Source organism: Erigeron canadensis, chromosome 7 (genome assembly GCF_010389155.1).
Source record: "Erigeron canadensis isolate Cc75 chromosome 7, C_canadensis_v1, whole genome shotgun sequence".
NCBI lineage: Eukaryota > Viridiplantae > Streptophyta > Magnoliopsida > Asterales > Asteraceae > Erigeron > Erigeron canadensis.
This window is the reverse complement of record NC_057767.1, coordinates 35,669,133-35,687,704: the sequence shown is the minus strand read 5'-3', so window position 1 is coordinate 35,687,704 and position 18,572 is coordinate 35,669,133. Positions and strand designations below refer to the sequence as shown.

The 18,572-nt window shown below is 32.9% G+C and overlaps 3 protein-coding genes across 6 annotated transcripts; 1 reads left to right on the top strand and 2 right to left on the bottom strand.

Annotated features, from left to right (window-relative positions):
* On the top strand, nt 1-10,970 carry LOC122607497 (auxin response factor 23-like). 4 transcript variants are annotated; one of them, XM_043780481.1, is made up of 14 exons: nt 1-181; nt 694-807; nt 6,969-7,090; nt 7,301-7,396; nt 7,488-7,538; nt 7,654-7,803; nt 8,477-8,561; nt 8,803-8,899; nt 9,028-9,183; nt 9,281-9,412; nt 9,497-9,572; nt 9,837-9,887; nt 9,998-10,283; nt 10,594-10,970. In XM_043780481.1, exons 5-13 carry the CDS (start codon nt 7,515-7,517, stop codon nt 10,001-10,003), a joined length of 777 nt encoding a protein of 258 aa, XP_043636416.1. In that variant the 5' UTR covers nt 1-181; nt 694-807; nt 6,969-7,090; nt 7,301-7,396; nt 7,488-7,514; the 3' UTR covers nt 10,004-10,283; nt 10,594-10,970. The 4 variants fall into 4 exon arrangements, with proteins under 4 accessions (XP_043636416.1, XP_043636413.1, XP_043636412.1 ...); XM_043780478.1 differs by having other exon boundaries at nt 9,837-10,088; nt 10,166-10,283; XM_043780477.1 differs by having other exon boundaries at nt 9,837-10,088; nt 10,160-10,283.
* Nucleotides 10,971-11,367: 397 nt separating this feature from the next.
* On the bottom strand, nt 11,368-13,412 carry LOC122607325 (short-chain dehydrogenase reductase 3a). Its single transcript, XM_043780275.1, has 3 exons — nt 13,303-13,412; nt 13,122-13,199; nt 11,368-12,303 (listed from the first exon to the last, which is right to left on the bottom strand). The coding sequence occupies exons 1-3, from the start codon at nt 13,326-13,328 to the stop codon at nt 11,499-11,501; spliced, it is 909 nt and encodes a 302-aa protein (XP_043636210.1). The 5' UTR covers nt 13,329-13,412; the 3' UTR covers nt 11,368-11,498.
* Nucleotides 13,413-14,165: 753 nt separating this feature from the next.
* Nucleotides 14,166-15,760, bottom strand: LOC122609421 (protein ALP1-like). The gene is made up of 3 exons (XM_043782466.1): nt 15,295-15,760; nt 14,666-15,001; nt 14,166-14,572 (listed from the first exon to the last, which is right to left on the bottom strand). Exons 1-3 carry the CDS (start codon nt 15,758-15,760, stop codon nt 14,166-14,168), a joined length of 1,209 nt encoding a protein of 402 aa, XP_043638401.1.
* Between the last annotated feature and the right edge of the window lie 2,812 nt (nt 15,761-18,572).

The window sequence follows — 18,572 nt, the reverse complement described above, 5'->3', positions numbered from 1 at the left end:
TAAACAGCTTATTTTCAACCAGCATAATGGTACAAAAACTTGAAATGAAGATTAAACCATTTGACCCGAGGTAAATGAATACGGAGCAAAATCTATTCAAGTTGCCCACTTTCTGTTTTTTACCTCCAAACCCTAAAATGTTATCAATCAACTTCACTGTCTACAATGAAACTACGGAAAGGTAAAATTTTATAAACTCCTTTTTTTAATCTCTAATTTCTTATATATTCATTTGTGTGTTTTTCTTTTTGCATTAACCAATGTTTTATTATTATTATAATTATAATTATTATTAGGGTTTTGTTTTCTTTAATGCAGACAACCAATGACAAACACTTTCTTGAATTTTATTTTCTGGAAAAAATCCTGAAAAACTCAACTTAATTTGTGTATTTTTATAAAGAATTAACACTTTAGCATAAGTAGATAACTAATATATGGTAGTGTTTTGAGCTCGAGTGGTTATCGAGCTTTACAAGCTTAGGCGTATTATCGCGATTTTTGAACTTTTGAAGCTCATGATGTCTTGTGGAAAGCTTTACAAGTTTGTTGTTTCGTTATTGTTATCAATATTTTTTTTGGAGTACTGGGTTTTTGGATCTAGATGATGGATACATCCAAAAGTTTCAGAAATAAAAAAATATTTGTAACTAGCCGTTCGTTTTATGAAATATGACATTGTCTATCAAATAGGTATTTCGAATATATGCATATATCGTCGTTGGCAATACTTGTAGTTGGATTGCCAGTCTGCCACACATGGAAAGAGAAGCAGGGCGTTGCTATGAAGTTGATCCTCTTCCTAAGGTAAGAAGTACTTTTGTTCCTAATCCTGTATAAAGCGTTAATCTTGTTGGCCGTCCCAAAGTTGAAGACGATGGTCTTAAAAGTTTTAAATAAGCACAAAATCAATTAAAGTCGTTAATTGCACATAGGAATAATGTTGAGATAATCTGCATTTCCTGTTAAGTGTCTGGATTTTGCTTGCCATTTGCTAATATGAGTATGTAGTTCATTATCTCTTCAACAGGTTCCTTGCTAGAAAAAAAATGATAAAGCTTGCCAGCATATAATCCGGTATCTTTACCATACCATTTGTACCTAATGCTTTGGGATTTAGTTTTAAAATCAGCCCGCGTACTAAACATACCATTACCTAAATACGTAACTCAAGTTATATTTGATGGGTTGTTACATAGCTAAGTAGTATAAACCTTCACAAACGACTAATATTTAACAACCTAATTTGCTTCCATCTTTAATCAACAATCACTTATTTGATTTGCAATATGTTATTCTTAGGTTGTATTTTTAAATGTTATGATGTTAAATTAATTAAAGTTGGGTATTTTCATTTTTTTCTCTAATCCCATTAAACACATATTTCAGTTAAAAGGTAATATCAAGGGTATTATAGTAACCTCACGTGGTTAATGGATGTATTTGGAAAAATATAGCAACCATAAGGACGAAGTTGGGAAATCTAGACAACCACAAACATTAACAGTAGTGAATTCTTTGCAAAACTAGTAAAACATAAGGACGATTCTTGAAATTTACCATTTCGTGGATAGTGTTTCAAAACCTCATCGAACGCTTTCATTGAGATTAACTATATGAGACCCACGTGATGCGGCAGCGACAATACACATGTGCGAGTTGTCGTGACGACGTTAATTCCAAACCAAATACTTGTTTAGGAAAATGATAGCATATTACCCACGGAAAGTATTAGAAGATAATGTTTCGATGAATTAAAAAATATATTATTATTTATAATCATAAATTATAAATTATTCTATAATCATAAATTATAAAATATAGATTATATTAAATTAAATTGATAATTAAATAATGTAATTGCAAAAGAAGGGAAATTTGAATAAACGAATAAGGTTGATATAATTAATAAAGGTATTATAGGTATATCAAGTGAAAATGTTTTAAATAGTTAACAAAATTGAAGGGCAAAATAGAGATATCAAGTCATGCTTCGAAGAGGAGAGGAGAAAAAGGGGGGGATGCTTTGATAAGTATTATAGATAACTATATAAGTTGTAAAGTTTTCATCTATATTTTAAGTTAATAATTGGAGTAGTTATTTCCAATTCTTGTCAAATATGAAGTTTGTAATTCATCTTGTTGTATGTCTTTGTGTGTTTGTAACTTTGTATGATGAAGCTATTAGTATAATGGCAAAGAAAAAAATGCTCTTACTAAATTTGGATTTTTGTGATATGAAATTGAATCTTGAGAATAATTTTGCTATTATTACTACTAGATTCAAGTAATATGAAATTGGATCTTAAGAATATATGTTAAACATTTTTAAAGAAAGTAATGAATGTGACATATATTTGGTATTGAAACTGTGTTGCATCATCTGTCTAGCTAAGTTATGCCATGTCATTTCTAGGTGAACAAGATCTTATCGTCATCTTAGGTATTCCAATCACACAATGGTAAAAAAGGGATAAACTTGGATGGTTTTTGTGGAATCATTAAAGTAATTCGCTATCGCTAATAACATAGTGTGCTCTTAAATAATCAACCCTTAATGATTTTACAGATCTTAAACAGAATTTGAAGTGTCAAAGAAAAGAAAGTTGCAATTCTCGGTTGGTGCATATATAAATGCATAGTTTTGCATATGTGAGTATCTCGATTGTATTTGCGGATCATGATCAATTGACAAGAGATTATTGCTAAAATAGCAACCTACTTTCTTGCTTTTAAAAATCGCGATTTAAGCGCGATTAAGCGCTAGCTTAAACGCTTTATAGTACATCAAGCGTAGGGTGTACAGAAAGCGTGCGAGTTGATGCATATATAAATGCATAGTTTTGCGTATGTGAGTATGTCGATTGTATTTGCAGATCATGATCAATTTACAAGAGTTTATTGCTAAAATAGCAACCTACTTGGCTACTTTATTGTTTGTCCCGTCTAGACCATCAAGTTTACTTCGTTGAATTAATTATGTAAGATGTTTTGTGTTCTTTTTGAGCCATTGAATTTTATTGTTTAATGAAGTATCTTATTATATAATAGTTATCTTTGATTGCAAGTCTAGTGTTGTTTTTAAATTTATCATTTATTTATAATATATTTATAGGCATTCTATGAACTTATTCTTTTACATAAATTTGATTTGAAAAAAATTAACAGAGTTCCTTGTTTGAGTTGTGTACAACATAACCAAAGGCTCAACTTTTTGCACTTAAATGGTTCATAGCTTTGGTGCTATTGGGTATTTTTGTGGCCATTCTCAGAATTTGTTTTTCTTGTACAAAATTTGGAATCAAGGAATATCAAGTGAAAATTTTCAAATGAAAGTAATAAATATCACGTTTTACAGCACGTTACACTTTTTGCATGAAATTTTGCACAAGTTTTGTCTTTTAAGTCGTTTGTAGATTAAAAAAAATGGATGCTTTGAGGTTATATTGTCACATGATATTTATCTAAACATAACTTACTTTCTCATTTGTCCATTGTAAGTGATACTTTTTTCCTTCCTTCTTAAGTCATGAAAGTATATTTGGGACTCGTTTAGTCCATTTGGTAAACAGGAAACTAAATTAACTAATATATTCTTTTTTATTTGCATGTTTGAAGGTTCGGTTGGTCCAATATATTTAGCTTATGTATTATAGTGTCCCTTAGGTAGACTTATATAAACTTAATTCATTATATGCGTAAGTTCATGTATGTCTATATGTTTTGCATGCTTTTATGCTTTTAAATGTTCAACATGTACTCTATATTTGCATATGCCCACATACACTCACACACTTACATAAATACATAGTAGCGTATCCTTTGGAGACCCAGTTTGAACAAAAGAATTTTATTGAGGAGCTTATACAAAAATTTGATGGACCCTCGTTAAATAATCCAGTATAGAATGGACTATCGACCACCTTTCAATTAAAATTCTATTACAAAGAAGCCCAAGATGGTAACAAAAAAGACACTATTCATGGACTATGCATAACCATTGTATTAGCTCTTTCATAATCCTAAAATAGGTGTTAAAATGGATTCTTTCTAATATTTGCTTGTTACATTTATGGTGGTATGTATGTTAATCTTTTATGTATAGTTTCTATGGGTCGATACTTAAAGATAAACATATATTAAAATTATGTGTTCAGTGTGAAGTTATTGGTTATGGGAACTGCTTTTGGATGTTTATGGAATTGTTATTTTTTAATTCCAGAGTAGGGATTGCAATGAGACGGGTATTATCGGGATCTCAATCCCCATCCCCGTCAGGGAATTAACTTACATCCCAATACCCATTCTTATCGGGTAATTGAAAGTATCATGTTTAAATAAATATAAATTCACTTTCATAGGCTTGATATGCATATATACTTGTGAAATGAGAACTAAGTGAAAGTGTTGCTCGACCTTTTCATTCATAAAGTACAAAATTATGCACACTAACTAATATCTATGTTAATTGATTGATAAACAAAGTATGACACATAAAAAGTTGGGTTAAGTCAATGGATGAACAATGTACTTTCCCTCATTTACATGGTTGCCCGTTGAACTAGATTATTGATGTTTATCACCCATATACTTTTCAATTTTTTTTACATGGTTGACCAACTGTTGACCTGACCTGCTATAACAGGTTAATCTCTATTTACATGGTTGCTCATTGAACTGGATGACTAATTTACTTTCCCTCATTTACATGGTTGCCTATTGAACTGGATTATTAGTATATATCACCAACATACTTTTCTAAATTTTACTTTTGACTAAATGTTGACCCGATAACCTACAATAATAGGTTAAACTCTATATTTACTTTTTATTTTTCTTTTCATCATCTTCGTCAATTTTCAAGGCGAAAATTTCGATAAAAATTCCGGCAACCATGTTCTTTAGTTTCAAATTGACCCAAACGTCCATAAACTGGCAGTTCAGAAATTTGGGTGATACTGGACTTTAAAATATTTCAGGTGGGATATTATTGATCAAAAGGAAAAGTGAAATTCTAGAGGACGGGTCATAACGGATTCCAATTGTTGCTTTTACATTGCAATTTTTTATGGAAAATTGATGAAGAGGATGAAGTAGAAATTAATAAATTTCTGAAAAAATAAAAATAAAGATTAACCAGTTATTGTAGGTCATCATGTCAACAGTTGGTCAACCATGTAAAAATTAGAAAAGTATGTGGGTGATGTATATTAATAATTCAGTTCAATGGGCAACCATGTAAATAGAGATTGACTTGTTATAGCAGGTCATCAGGTCAGCAGTTGGTCAACCATGTAAAAAAAATGAAAAGTATATGGGTGATGCACATCAATAATCCAGTTCAATGGGCAACCATGTAATTGAGGGAAAGTACATTGTTCATCCAGTGACTTAACCCTAAAAAGTTCTAAAAGAAAAGTTAATACTTAAAATAGTAGTAACTCCAATGCCATCTTCGACGGTGTATGAGGAGGTTGAGATGTAGATAGTCTTACCCTTACCAAAGTTAGGGAGGCTGCTTTCAGGTTCTACCAAAGGTAGAAAAGGACCTCCAGCCTTGATGGGCATGATGATCGAACCCTTTCTGTTTCTAGAGGTAAGGACTCCAACCAATTATCCAACCCAGCTGGTTTAATACTTAAAATGATTACCTTAAAGGACAACATAAATCGTATGTAATTAGATTGATATACACGAGTATATATATAATAATATTTCCACGTTTAGATATAGGGATCAGGGATTTATGGTTTTTGCTGCCGTCCCCATCTTCATCAGGGAATTAAGTTAGATCACGATAGCCGTCCCCATCCTAGGTCAATTCGGGGATTCCGCAGTCAAAGCGGGTTTTGTTATCGGATTATCTATTGGGTACAAAGCTTTGATCTTAGATCTGTACATTCCCACATCATTTAACACCCCCCCCCCCCCCCCCCCCCCCCCCGGGCACACACGCACACTTTTTCTTGGAAGCAATCTCTCTACCCGTTTGTAGAGGTATGACTTTCTATATGCCACCTCGCCCATACCGGGATTGGGTATAATTTTTCTAAAAGAAGTTTGTAATAAATATTGGATATTAAATATATAATTCAATGCAAATTTAATGGGAAATTAAAAAATTTATGACAAAAGACTTGTATTGCTCTATATAAGGCACATTGTGCCCGAAGAGGTGAATACCAAGGTAGTGTTAGTGCTTTGTTTTCTTTCGTTTTACCTTTTCACGATTATTTGTGGTTTTTATTTTTCTAGCATTAAGAAACATGGCTTCTTCAAGTGAAAACATAGGTGAATGGTCTTTTCTTATTAAGGTTTTCTTATTGCTTTGTAACTTTCTAAAGACACTATTCATACCAATTCAGTTGACACATAGCCAACTTCTTGATGGAACCAATTTGGGAGTTTTCATATTTGTCAATGGCTTTGAAGTTAAATTCATATTTAGGTCACATATTTCACTTATCTCAATATTTTGAGCTCTATTTTTCTCCTCGGCGGAGTTCTTGATCATAATGTATCCTCTCTTTATATCCGTATAAACATTTTTACTCAAAAGGAAATTTTCATATTCTTCGGTTCAAACATACCAAATTGAGTTTTCATAAGTCAATTTTTCCACATCTATTTACGTGTTAGAATATAAATTATACGTTTTTTAAAAAAAATATTTGTTGGGTACAATGTTCTTGATCAATCTACATTTAAATACTTTCTTTCAACTTCTTGTCCATATGTTTATAAACATCTGAAGGCTTAGGCAACCCCACCCCGACGGGATTGGGTATCGTTGTTGTCTTTAAGACTAAGTCAATCAGGTGTTTTTATAAGTTAAATGTTTTTCCTTGATGTGTAATTCTGAAATAGTGTTTTTCGTTGATGCGTAATTATGAAGGGGTGTATTTCGTTGATGTGTAGTTATAACTTAAATGTTTTTGCTGACTTCATTGTTATTTTTATCTTTATAGTTTTAGGTAATGACGAGATTGATATACATAATCAGCTATGGTGTGAATGTGCTGGACTCACTGTCAAAGTTCCCTCGGTAGGGGATAAGGTGTTTTACTTCCCTCAAGGGCACCTTGAGCAGGTTGGGTTATCATTTTATTTGGTTTTTTACTTGATTGAAATTTGTGATCTTATTAACTTACTGAGATATTAAACACATAAATGGTTAGATTTGAGTTATTTATTTGTAATCTTGTATCTAGATCACATTCAAGACACTTTAGATTGCACAATCTCAAACTAGATATATTTTGAGGTACACTGCTTTGCAATGATCATAAATTTCTTTTAGGTTGCTGTATATTCACATGAGCAACTCAACTTGGAGTTACCCAGCCATGGTCTACCTTCAAGGATTCTGTGCAAGGTCACGGATATTCAGTTAGAGGTGTGCTTGCATCTGATCAATCTTTGTGTTTTTTTATTTAGCACTCTGTGCAATATCTTCACCATTCTTAATTCATTTGTAACTTTTTCAGGTAGAGCGTGATACTGAAGATGTGTTTATGAAAATTACTTTGCTCCCGGATGTAAGATTGACGCTTGAAATGCGTTCATGTGACCATTTTTTTTAATTAAATAGCTCACTTAGAACAGGCAGTTTTATTCTTAATGCCGATTGATTTGGATTTTTGGATCATATAGGGTGAAGAACCCAGGGAATCAACCATTCAAACTCTTCCTGAAAAGGTTCGTGCAAGCTCTTTTCGGAAGATTTTGACGGCGTCTGATGTAAGCACACATGGCGGATGCGTCTTACCGAAGACGCGTGTTGAGAAGGCCTTCCCATCTCTGGTACGTATATTGTGACATTTCTTTAATATTTATCTTGTTTGTATTATATTAATAGCTATGTTATCTTGTCTAAAACCATTTTGTAACTTAAAATTGCTATAAAAAATTTAAGGTGTAAATGAAACCAATTTAAGGTGTAATTGAAACCAATTCGTGACTCGGAATCGGATTGACGAGGGGGGGAGTCCGGATTTTTTGAAAACTCGGGATCGCGGAGAAATTGGATTGGGTTTTTTTATACTCGTATATAAGAATAATAATTTATGAGATTATATGTAAAAAACTTCAAACTCAAACATAATTGTTTAGAAACATTAACATAATACTGCAAACTTTAAACTTAATTGTTTAAAAATATTAACTTAAACCAATTTAGGATTTTGTCAAAAGTTTATTAAAAAAAGAAAAAAAAATGTTGACCCGATTCGGCTGATTTTCGACCTAAGCCGAGTTTGACCAAAGTTGACCCGAGTGCTGACCCATTGACCATTTTAGTCCGATCCCTTTGAATGAGTCCTCTAACGCCCGATCTGGCCGAGTTTTACAACCATGCTGTTATGGAAAAAAGTTGAAAGGGAAGAATTCAAGAAAATCTGTTTTGCACCTTCAACCGCCATCACAGTGGACTGTAAATCCCTTACAGAAATTATAATAACTTTCTATATTGATGCAGGACTTGAGTCACGATTCCCCGTCCCAAAATTTGGTTGCCAAGGATTTACATGGGGCAACATGGGATTTCCAACACATCTACACAGGTAATGCTTTTCATACAACTGGAAGATGTTTTAATATTAGATTTCAATTTGTTTTTATTGCTGTTGTATAATTGTAAGTAATGTGCATCCGTCTATATACTTATATTCTTAAAGTTGAAATGCTATGAATTTTACTCTTAATAGTTATAACACATGATTAGAATGATTTATTTGCATTAAGACCTATATGACACAAAGTTCTGAATAATTTTCATTAATCAAATTTTACTTGCAAGTACAGGTATGCCGAAGAGACATATGCTGAACAGGGGTTGGAATAGATTTGCAAGTGAGAAGAGGCTCAGGGCCGGAGACACTTGCATCTTTATGAGAGGGATGTAAGTATGTGTGTGTGTGTGTGTGACTGGTTGCCCAATTGATAAGATCTTCCGCAATAATTTACTTTTCTTGTATGCGCCAATTATTTGTATACAACCATCATTTATTTTCTCATTTCTTGTCACAGAGGGAAGAATGAAATTTATATTGGGTTAAAACGAGCTGTTAGACAGCAAAGGCTGCCTACAGGTGTGTTGTGGCCCAATGTGCAACATGGCATCCTTCTGAATGCACGTGTAGCTGTGAATTCTGGAACTGAGTTTACAGTTTTTTCTCATCCACAGTAAGCTTCTTTATCAATCCCTCCATTCTTTTACCCAGATAAATGCAGTAGCTTAATAATCTTATAATCCAATATTGAATCTATGGATTTTCTGTAGGACATCCACGCCAGCTTTTGTAGTTGGCTATGATGAGGTGATGGGTGCGCTGAAGAAAATTTATTCACCTGCAATGCATTTTGTAATGCAAGTTGATGTAGGAGGAGACGATCCCGAGCAAATGTTAAGAAGGTTAGCATTTTTGCTTATATATGAGTATGCTATATATAGTTTATAAATAAATGTTTAAGAAGCTAAAGCAAATGGCCCTAGCAGATTTTCAGGGACCATAACCGGCAAGGATGATGTTGATCCAGCTAGGTGGCTTCATTCAGATTGGCGATGCTTAAGGGTATTTGAGTCGTAACCAAATACTCCATCCGTCCCATAACAATTGTGCAATTTATTTGGGATGCAGGGAGTATTTGATTTATACATTCTGAATATCTGATGCCATATAATCATATATGTTTTTAGTTGAGCACTTCAAATATCTCCATTTATGAAGTAGAACCCATAAATAAAGATCTAAAGGTCTAATTTTCTGTAAAATTAAATTTAATAATCTAAAAGTTAATAATGTACTGTTTTTATGTTTCCTTTCAAAATCATTTAGGTTCAGTGGGATGCCAGTCATGTGAATTTCAGACATCTGCTTCCTGACCAGGTTTCCCCTTGGAGCATCAAACTTCTTCCTTTGCCCATCCACAAACAGCCGCCATCTGTTTCTGTTGGCCACAAGAGATTAATGCCCTTCGATACAAACTTACGTGACAGGCCTAGTTCTTCACATCAAGGTGGGACGAGCTCGGCTAATCAAGTCAAGCTGTTTGGAACATATATCGGATAGGGACAGAGGCCAATAAAGGTATTGTGACTATACTTGTTATTAATCTTTATACAATTTGTGAACAATGATCTATTGACTGGGTGTTCTAGCTGCAGAAGCATGGAACTGCTCTTCGAACTCTGTGTTCAAGTTTGGAGATGGCAACAATTGGATGATTGGTAGCATCTACAGATGAAGATTGGAACAAACGTGGCATAGTGATTTCCTGTCATTGTAAGTAACTATGAAGTCACTTTTTTCCGTTTTAACGAGTTTTGTTGGCGAAGGAATTTTAAACTATCTATGTGATAATGGTCCTAACTGGATTATATTACATGTTGGTCACGTATGGGTAAAAGGTAAAAAAGAAATATTTACTAGAAGTTATGAGCTAAACATTTAAGAGTCATGTTCAGTTTACTTATTTGTTCACAAATAACAACCTTTTAAATTTGGATCATCTTTCAAGAAATTTAACCATTTTTATTAGAACAACTTTAAATCCATTACTCAACCCGTTCATTTTGCCATCTGTAAATTTTAGGTTGGCAAGATTCCAAGACAAGGAAGCCAAGTTTATGTGTACCATGATTGCATCATTGCATGCAATATTGAGCAGTGCTGCGGACAAATTTATCTCCCTGTGAAGCCAGAGGTTGCCATGGTGAACTGTAGTGGCTAGTTGCGTATCCAGCCAGATTGATTGCTTTTGTGTATCTAGTCCTCCTTATTAACTTAGCATTAACTGCTTGTTTATGGCTTGTAATAAAATGTTTCATGGCTTGAATAATGTTCATGTCTTATGATGTAGTTCTCACAAACACTTCCAATTTCACTAAGGTGTATACTAATCAAGTTGTGTTTGGTATTTAAAATTCAATTAAAGTTATAATGAATATGAATATCTAAGTTTTGTTTTAACATGATAAGTACGGTTAATTAGTTAATTAGTTTTCCCTGTCCCACCTCTCATGTTGTTTATTAATCATAGCAACAGTGAATTCACTCGCATGTTGACGCTAGATTCGTAAGTGCCTCTGGAAATGAGGTCACATATTGATTGAACCTCCATGAATTACACCCAATGATGAAGAAATTAACCGTGACGATCTTCTTCAGTAGACGGCTATCCGACCTCTCCACTGATGGTGAGCCTCCAGCAATTCTTAATTCCATTCATAAACTCATGACACTCGAAAGAGAAGAAAAAAAGGCAACTCACAATTCCAGTACTAAAATCACTACTATAGTATTTGCATAATTTACACGTATCGTTCGTGCTTGTTATCTTCTCAGCTAAATATATAACTCAAGTAAGTCAAGTTAATTAACATCTTTTCGCATAAATAGCAGTACAAATTACTCCTTTACTGACTTGAAATCACAATGGTAAGAAATATATCCACAAGGCTTAAAGAAGCTGTATATTAAATTGCATATATTTTTTACTTAATCCTTTTTATCTGGTATACTAAATCTAATGCTTTTGACAGATGTAAAACCGCCATCCACCACCAGATTATGCCCATTAACATATTTAGCGTCATCTGAAGCAAGATAAAGAGCCGCGTTTGCCACATCACTAGGCTCACAAAAACTTCCCTTCAACTCACCTGCATTTTGCACCATTTCTATAATTTCTTTATCTTCGAGACCCGGAAAATATTCTTTCATTTCATCCATCACAAATGAGGTTGGGATAGCAAAAGGTGATATACAATTAATCCGTATACCATGTTGAGACAATTCGGATGCCAAAGACTTCACAATGCCTACGACCGTAGACTTTGATATTGAATATGTGTGTTGGGCCAACCCGCCTAATATTCCTGTTACACTAGCAGTGCAGAGTATAGAACCCGTTCCACAGGGGATCATGACACGTGATGCGTGTTTGATACCCGCAACGACCCCACGTACGTTGACCGACATGACCCGGTCAAAGATCTCGAGATTGAGGTCAACTATGGTCATTGGAGTTCGACATGGTATTCCTGCATTGTTATACATGATATCAAGTTTTCCATATTTGGACACTGTGAAATCAACTGCATTTGAAATGTCACACTCTTTTGTGACATTGCAGGGAATAAATGAGGCATTCGGGCCAAGTTGTGTGGCGGTGTCATGGCCGAGCTTGTGGTGGACGTCGGCTATCACCACCTTGGCACCGTGGTTGATAAATGTGGTCGCGGTTTCTTTGCCAATGCCACTTGCTGCCCCGGTAATCAATGCTACCTTGCCTTCTAACTTGCTGTTACAAAAGGCACAATCTTATTCAAATTTATGTACTAGTACTTAACTATGAGCCAAAGGGTCATACAAACCAACTTGAAGTGAAAATTGGCCTCCTTTGTTGATGAATAGAGGCAAAATTGGAATCAAATCAAACTTTCCCAAAAGCTTCATTACACATCCTGCCAAACATAAGGTCCAAAAAGTGTAATGCCTTTATTAAAGACAAATTTTTAGTGGATTGGTTTGGCACTTTGGCTTATGAACAATCTTTTTTTATTATTAATTTCTTTTTCTTTTACATAACATTTATCCAATAAACATTGGCCTTTCAGATTAAAATATAAAAAAAAACATTAAAGATTGAAACATAAATAAGTCTAATGTTGATAATTATGTAGAAAGTTTGAACTTTGTGAAACATGGATGAGTCTTGTCTTTGTGTGTGAAAGAATCTCAAATGGCCGGAAATCATGGAAGACAGGCTCCATGTTAATTTGTATCTATCATGCATGACCCACATGGCTCATACACCCTTCCCAATATCTTTATTCACTATCTTTCTACGTAGTACTGTATATACATTATTATATATATTATATTTAATTAAGAGTTTATACACTTTCATTTTGCAATTTGTGTATCAAACCTCATCAGAAGGTTTTCATTCACTTTTTTTACATTTTTATTTTATTTATATACAATAACTACAAATATTCTATTACGTACTAAAAGTATCATATATATCACATGGTATCTCTACAACTTTTATGACAAAAAATATGAGAAAATTACATAGTAACAAATGTTTTCATTGTAGGATTATGGGGAACAAACCTTGGAGTAGTGTGATGAGAAGAAAAGCTGCTAAAATGGTAATTACTTGGAGCAATCACACCTCTTGAAATGGATATGCTTCATATATATATATATAATATAACCCAAAACAACAAGCTTTAAGTATTAGATTTCATTTTTGTAAGTATAAAGAGATTTGAATAGCTAGGAAGTTACTAACCAAGTAGATCTGATTGATCTTAGCATCTTAATTGAGAGAGAGAAAGAGAGAGAAAAGGAGGGTTGGGGGTTAAAGAACAAAGCTTACAAGTTGCAAATGGTAGGGAATGATAATTTTTATTAATTATATATATACATACATACATACATACATATACAATGAATGACACCCACATGCAATGGCATCATATGTTATAAACTTACGCTACCTATATACGTTATATAAAGTTGTCCATGATAGAAACAAGTGACACGAAAGATGGTGGTGTAAAAAATATTGTTATCTTTGTGTGTTTACTAGGAATGATCGATAGAAATAAGGGAAATAATTGTTGTGACTGATACAGTCATACTGTATGTAGTCTTATAAACATTAGTGGATAGAATTTCTAGAAAATGACATTTATTGTTAGCAATTCGAATTTTGTTTATTGCTTAAGACTAAGAGGAATCGGAAGAAGGGTAGGAGGGGGCGACTTGTGCCATGTGACATGGAGGGTAAAAAGAGTTGCCTTTCAAAAAAGATGGAAATGAGTGAGTTTTTAAGTAAGGGGCGACTTGTGCCATGTGGCACTTTCAATGATTGGTTTTATTTTTGTTTTAATTTTTTATGATTTTCATATTATTATAAAAATAACAAAATTTCTATAAATAGTAAAATAAAATACTAACCATTATGTTGTGGGTTTGCTAAAATAAAATAAAAAAATTATTCGATACACAAACACAAATAAATAACTAATAACTAATCATCATCGCTAAAGTAATCATCGACTTCCAGTGGCACGTATGGTGGATGATTTCCCCTCTTGTTTTTCCCAAAGATGATCTACCAAATCCGCTAAGAGCATATTGTGGGTTTGGCTATTTCGTACGGCTTGTGAATTCGCGATCCGTTGCTCCATTGAAGTTTGTTGTTCCCAATACGTCGGGGTCTAGTGTCGGGTCTTCATCGTTGAAGTCTTGACAAAAAGCTTTATCTTCATCCTCCAATATCATGTTGTGTAGAGTGATACACGCGTATATCACGTCATGCATCCTCTGCTTGTCCCAAAACCGTGAAGGAAAACTAACAACTTTCCAACGCTTTTTAAGAACCCCGAATGCTCTCTCAATATCCTTTCGCGTCGATTCTTGTTTTTTCTTAAAGTATTTTCTCTTTTCGTCAATCGGGTCAGTAAAAGTCTTCACAAAGGTGGAATACTCAGGGTAGATGCCATCTGTCAAGTAGTATCCAGCTTTGTAGTAGTTGTTGTTTGCATAAAAACCCGCTGTAAATTAAACAAAAGCTAATATTAGTTAACAAAAGCATATATAATATATTACTACATATTATATACTTAAACGTTAAGTACGTAATTAACCTGTAGGTGCCAAGCCAAATATAATTTCTTCCAAGACTGGGGACGCCTCAAACACGTTGATGTCATTGTTAGACCCCTGCTGACCAAAATATGCATTCCAAATCCACAAGTCAGTAGACGCAACCGTCTGAAGCATCAATGATGGTCTACCAACATCCCCTCTGGTGTGCGAACCGCGCCATGCGGTTGCACACATCTCCCATGGCCAGTGCATGCAATCAATACTACCAATCATACCAGGGAAACCATGAAGCTGCTCATGCACATCGTATATTCGCTCAAGATCCATAGATGTAGGTCTCCGTAGGTATGTCGGTCCATACAATTCATTTATACCTATTTAAATTATTTATAAATACGTAAAATTAATATATAACTATATAAATGTAAAATTAACTATATAAATAATATGTACGTTACTAAATATTATCTACCTAACCAAATAATATGTAACTATATATAATGTACGTAAGTATTTGATATATAACTATATAAATATAACTATATAAATGTAAAATTAACTATATAAATAATATATACGTAAGTAAATATTATATACCTAACTAAATAATATGTAACTATATATAATGTAAGTAAGTAAATAAGATATGACTATATATAAAATGTACCTTTACAAAAATAAATCAGCGACTCCCGGGAAGTCCTAGCCGACATCTCCAAATGCTCGTCAAACAAGTCGACGCTACACCCATATGCTAATTGACGAAGCGCGGAGGTAGTCTTGTGTATCAGCATGAAACTCAGCTTCCCACGAGCATCCATTCTTTGTTGAAAATATGGATACCTTTCTTCCAAATCATTTGTAATTCTCAAAAATAGCCGCTTGCTCATACGATAGCGCCATCTAAAATCTCTCGCGCCAAATACGGGTCGCTCGGCAAAGTAAAGGCGGACCAATCGCGCGTATGCCTCTTTACGTCGACGTTCCAGAACCGTTCTTCTTCTAGGCGAAAGTTGATCTTCCTCGTCTTTCGCGGCTTGAATCATAGTAGTAACCGTCAAAGCAACGGTACTAAGAATAGCGTCGTCGAGATCGATTGAATCATCGGATGAAGAGGGTGATGGAGGATCCATATCCGTAATATATGTATATATTTATGTAAAAATGGAAGAAAATTTATGTGTGTGTGTGTGATGGTGTTTTGTATATATGTATATGTTTTGTTAAAAATGGAAGAAGATGAAGATATATATAGAAAGGGGAAAATTAAAAAAAAGAAAAAAAATAATTAGCCGTTAATGGCATTGGAAAGGGGGGAAAATTCTTGAAGTTTGGAGTGGTCAAAGGTGGAACGGGTGAAGGGAAGAAGTCGGGCAAAAGGGAAGTCGGTGGACGGGGGTGGTGTGGGGGGCGACGTCGAGCGAAATGGGGCGAGAGTTGGGCAAAAAGCTAGCCACTCCGTTTAGTCTAACTATCTCCTAAGGACACATATAACAAATATTAATTATACCACATATTCTTATTGGAATTAACATTGTGTGTTAATTACATTAATCTTTCATATTATACCAAAGTTGCCCTTTTTATTATTCCCTTTTAGATTTTCTTTCGTTCATGGCTATTAGTATTCTTTAACTCGTATAACTACTAATATTTCAACAATTATATTATTTGTTGGTATTCCGTTTTCTTTTAGACCATATCAAGTGCCACCGTTTTGATTAAACAACTTACTACTAGCATTTAGATTAATTAGGTTTTTCTCTATATATATATGTACGGTACTGTTCACCATTACTTTTGTACACTCCATTACCTTTAATATTAAAATAAGATATGAAACATCAAAAACAAATGTAAAAATGTTTTTAAAAAAAAAAACAAATGCAAAGCTTAACAATGAAAGATGGTGGTATGATAACAAAAGGTAAAGCGTCATATATAAATCATAATATTATTACAATATGGCATTTGAAATAGAAACTGGGGTTGCAATCTATACTGTTCATACAATTTTTTTTAGACTAATACATAAATGTTATAATACTAACAGCGATGAACCGAAAAAAAATGTAAAAGGGAATAATAACAAGGGCAACTTTGGTATAAATTATATGAAAGATTATTGTAATCAATACAAAATGTTAATCCCAATAAGTATATGTTATATAATTAATGTTTGTTATACGTGCATTTAGGGCATATATTAGAAAAGTTCAATGTAAAATTAAGTCTGTCAATTATGAAACTAATATGTTTAGATTTGAGTATAATTTTTTCTTTTATATAGTTTATCCCAATTAAATGTCGTGTATTCGGGCGGTTTAGATGGGGGTTTCTCCTCCTACTAGGTATTGAGGGTGAGGAGACTCTCTAGCGCGAACCCGGTCAATAAAACAACGTAAGCTGGATCTTTGTTGCGAGCAAATAATCACACCTTTCAAAAAAAAACTTTTTCTTTTTTAATTTTCATGAGAAAAAGAAAAAAAGAGAATAGTTTGAATTATCTATTATTTTATTCTTTTATAAATATTTGTTGTACCGTTAGTATAAGTTCTATATATTTTATATATTTTTTCCTTTTAAATAGATAAAAGATAACAAATTTTTATTAGGATGCTAACCAATTAGGCGTTGCCATATTGGCGTTTATATAAATGCAATGATAAAGACAAGATTTTCATTTTGAGGTTACCGAAGAGTCTTTATCATACTAACAAATATATATAAAACTAAACTACAAAATTAAATAGCATTCAAGATTGCTAATTAATACTTTTGAGCTAAATAAATAATAAAAAATAATAATTTTATAGATATAGAGTATTATAGATACTGGGGTACATTGCCAATTTGTCATGACTTGATCACGACATGTCTCATTATGCACCTTATGTATCCAAAGTCCAAACATGACATTTAGCTATTATGCTTTAATATGAAAGTCGGGAAATGATTCATTATCCTAAAAGAATAACTTAAAAATCCTTTTAACTAATGGACGAAGACATGTGATAAAATCATGAGGTAAGATTAGAAAAGAGAATTAATAGATAATACATGTTACCTTCTTATACTTTTAAAAGGATTTTTAGGATTTAAGAAGACTTATTATTTTCCATGAAAGTCTAATCGGTACATAACACACATAAGTACACATGCAGTTAACTTTTTACCATGCATCAATGAACATCAACATGATTAATTTAACCCTAAATTTACACTATAATCCCTAAATTTGTATGAGCATGATATACTTTAATTTCATGTAGGGCCAAACTAAAAACATGATTTAATTGGCATAGAAGACAAAAAGGTGAATAGACTTTTTAGAAAAGAGAATGAATGATTAGCATACATAAGCAAAAAACAAATCAAAACATTGAACCACTCCCATTGGCTACCGTAATTATTAATTATACTATAATTGTATACTAGATTTTAGGCCCGTATCAAATACACGGGTTCTACAATATTATCAATATAAGAATTTTTATATGGAACAGAAAAAAGACTTATACGTTAAATGTAAAAATATATCCAAAAAAGAAAATTGACATATTCAAATGTTAATACTGAATGTTAAATCATATCAAGGCTGGATGGTGTAGCAGAATTTTTTTTATAAAAACTCTTTTAATTAATCAATATCATAACTTTTATTACACAATTGACCGAATTTTTCATTGATGTCTTGCAAAAAAAAATTTTATTTTCGTTGGTCATGGTTGTTAAGAACAATAAAAGTAACAACTAGTTCGTGGAGTTTTCAATGATTTTGTGTGTTGTGATTTTATTTTTAGGATTCTGTTTATAAAAAAATAATTTAATTGGTATCCTAAATATAGTTTAATTCAATTACAAAAAAAATAATGATTAACCTAATTATAATCTGATACAATTACTAAATAACAACAATATTACAATTATTTTTATTACAATTAC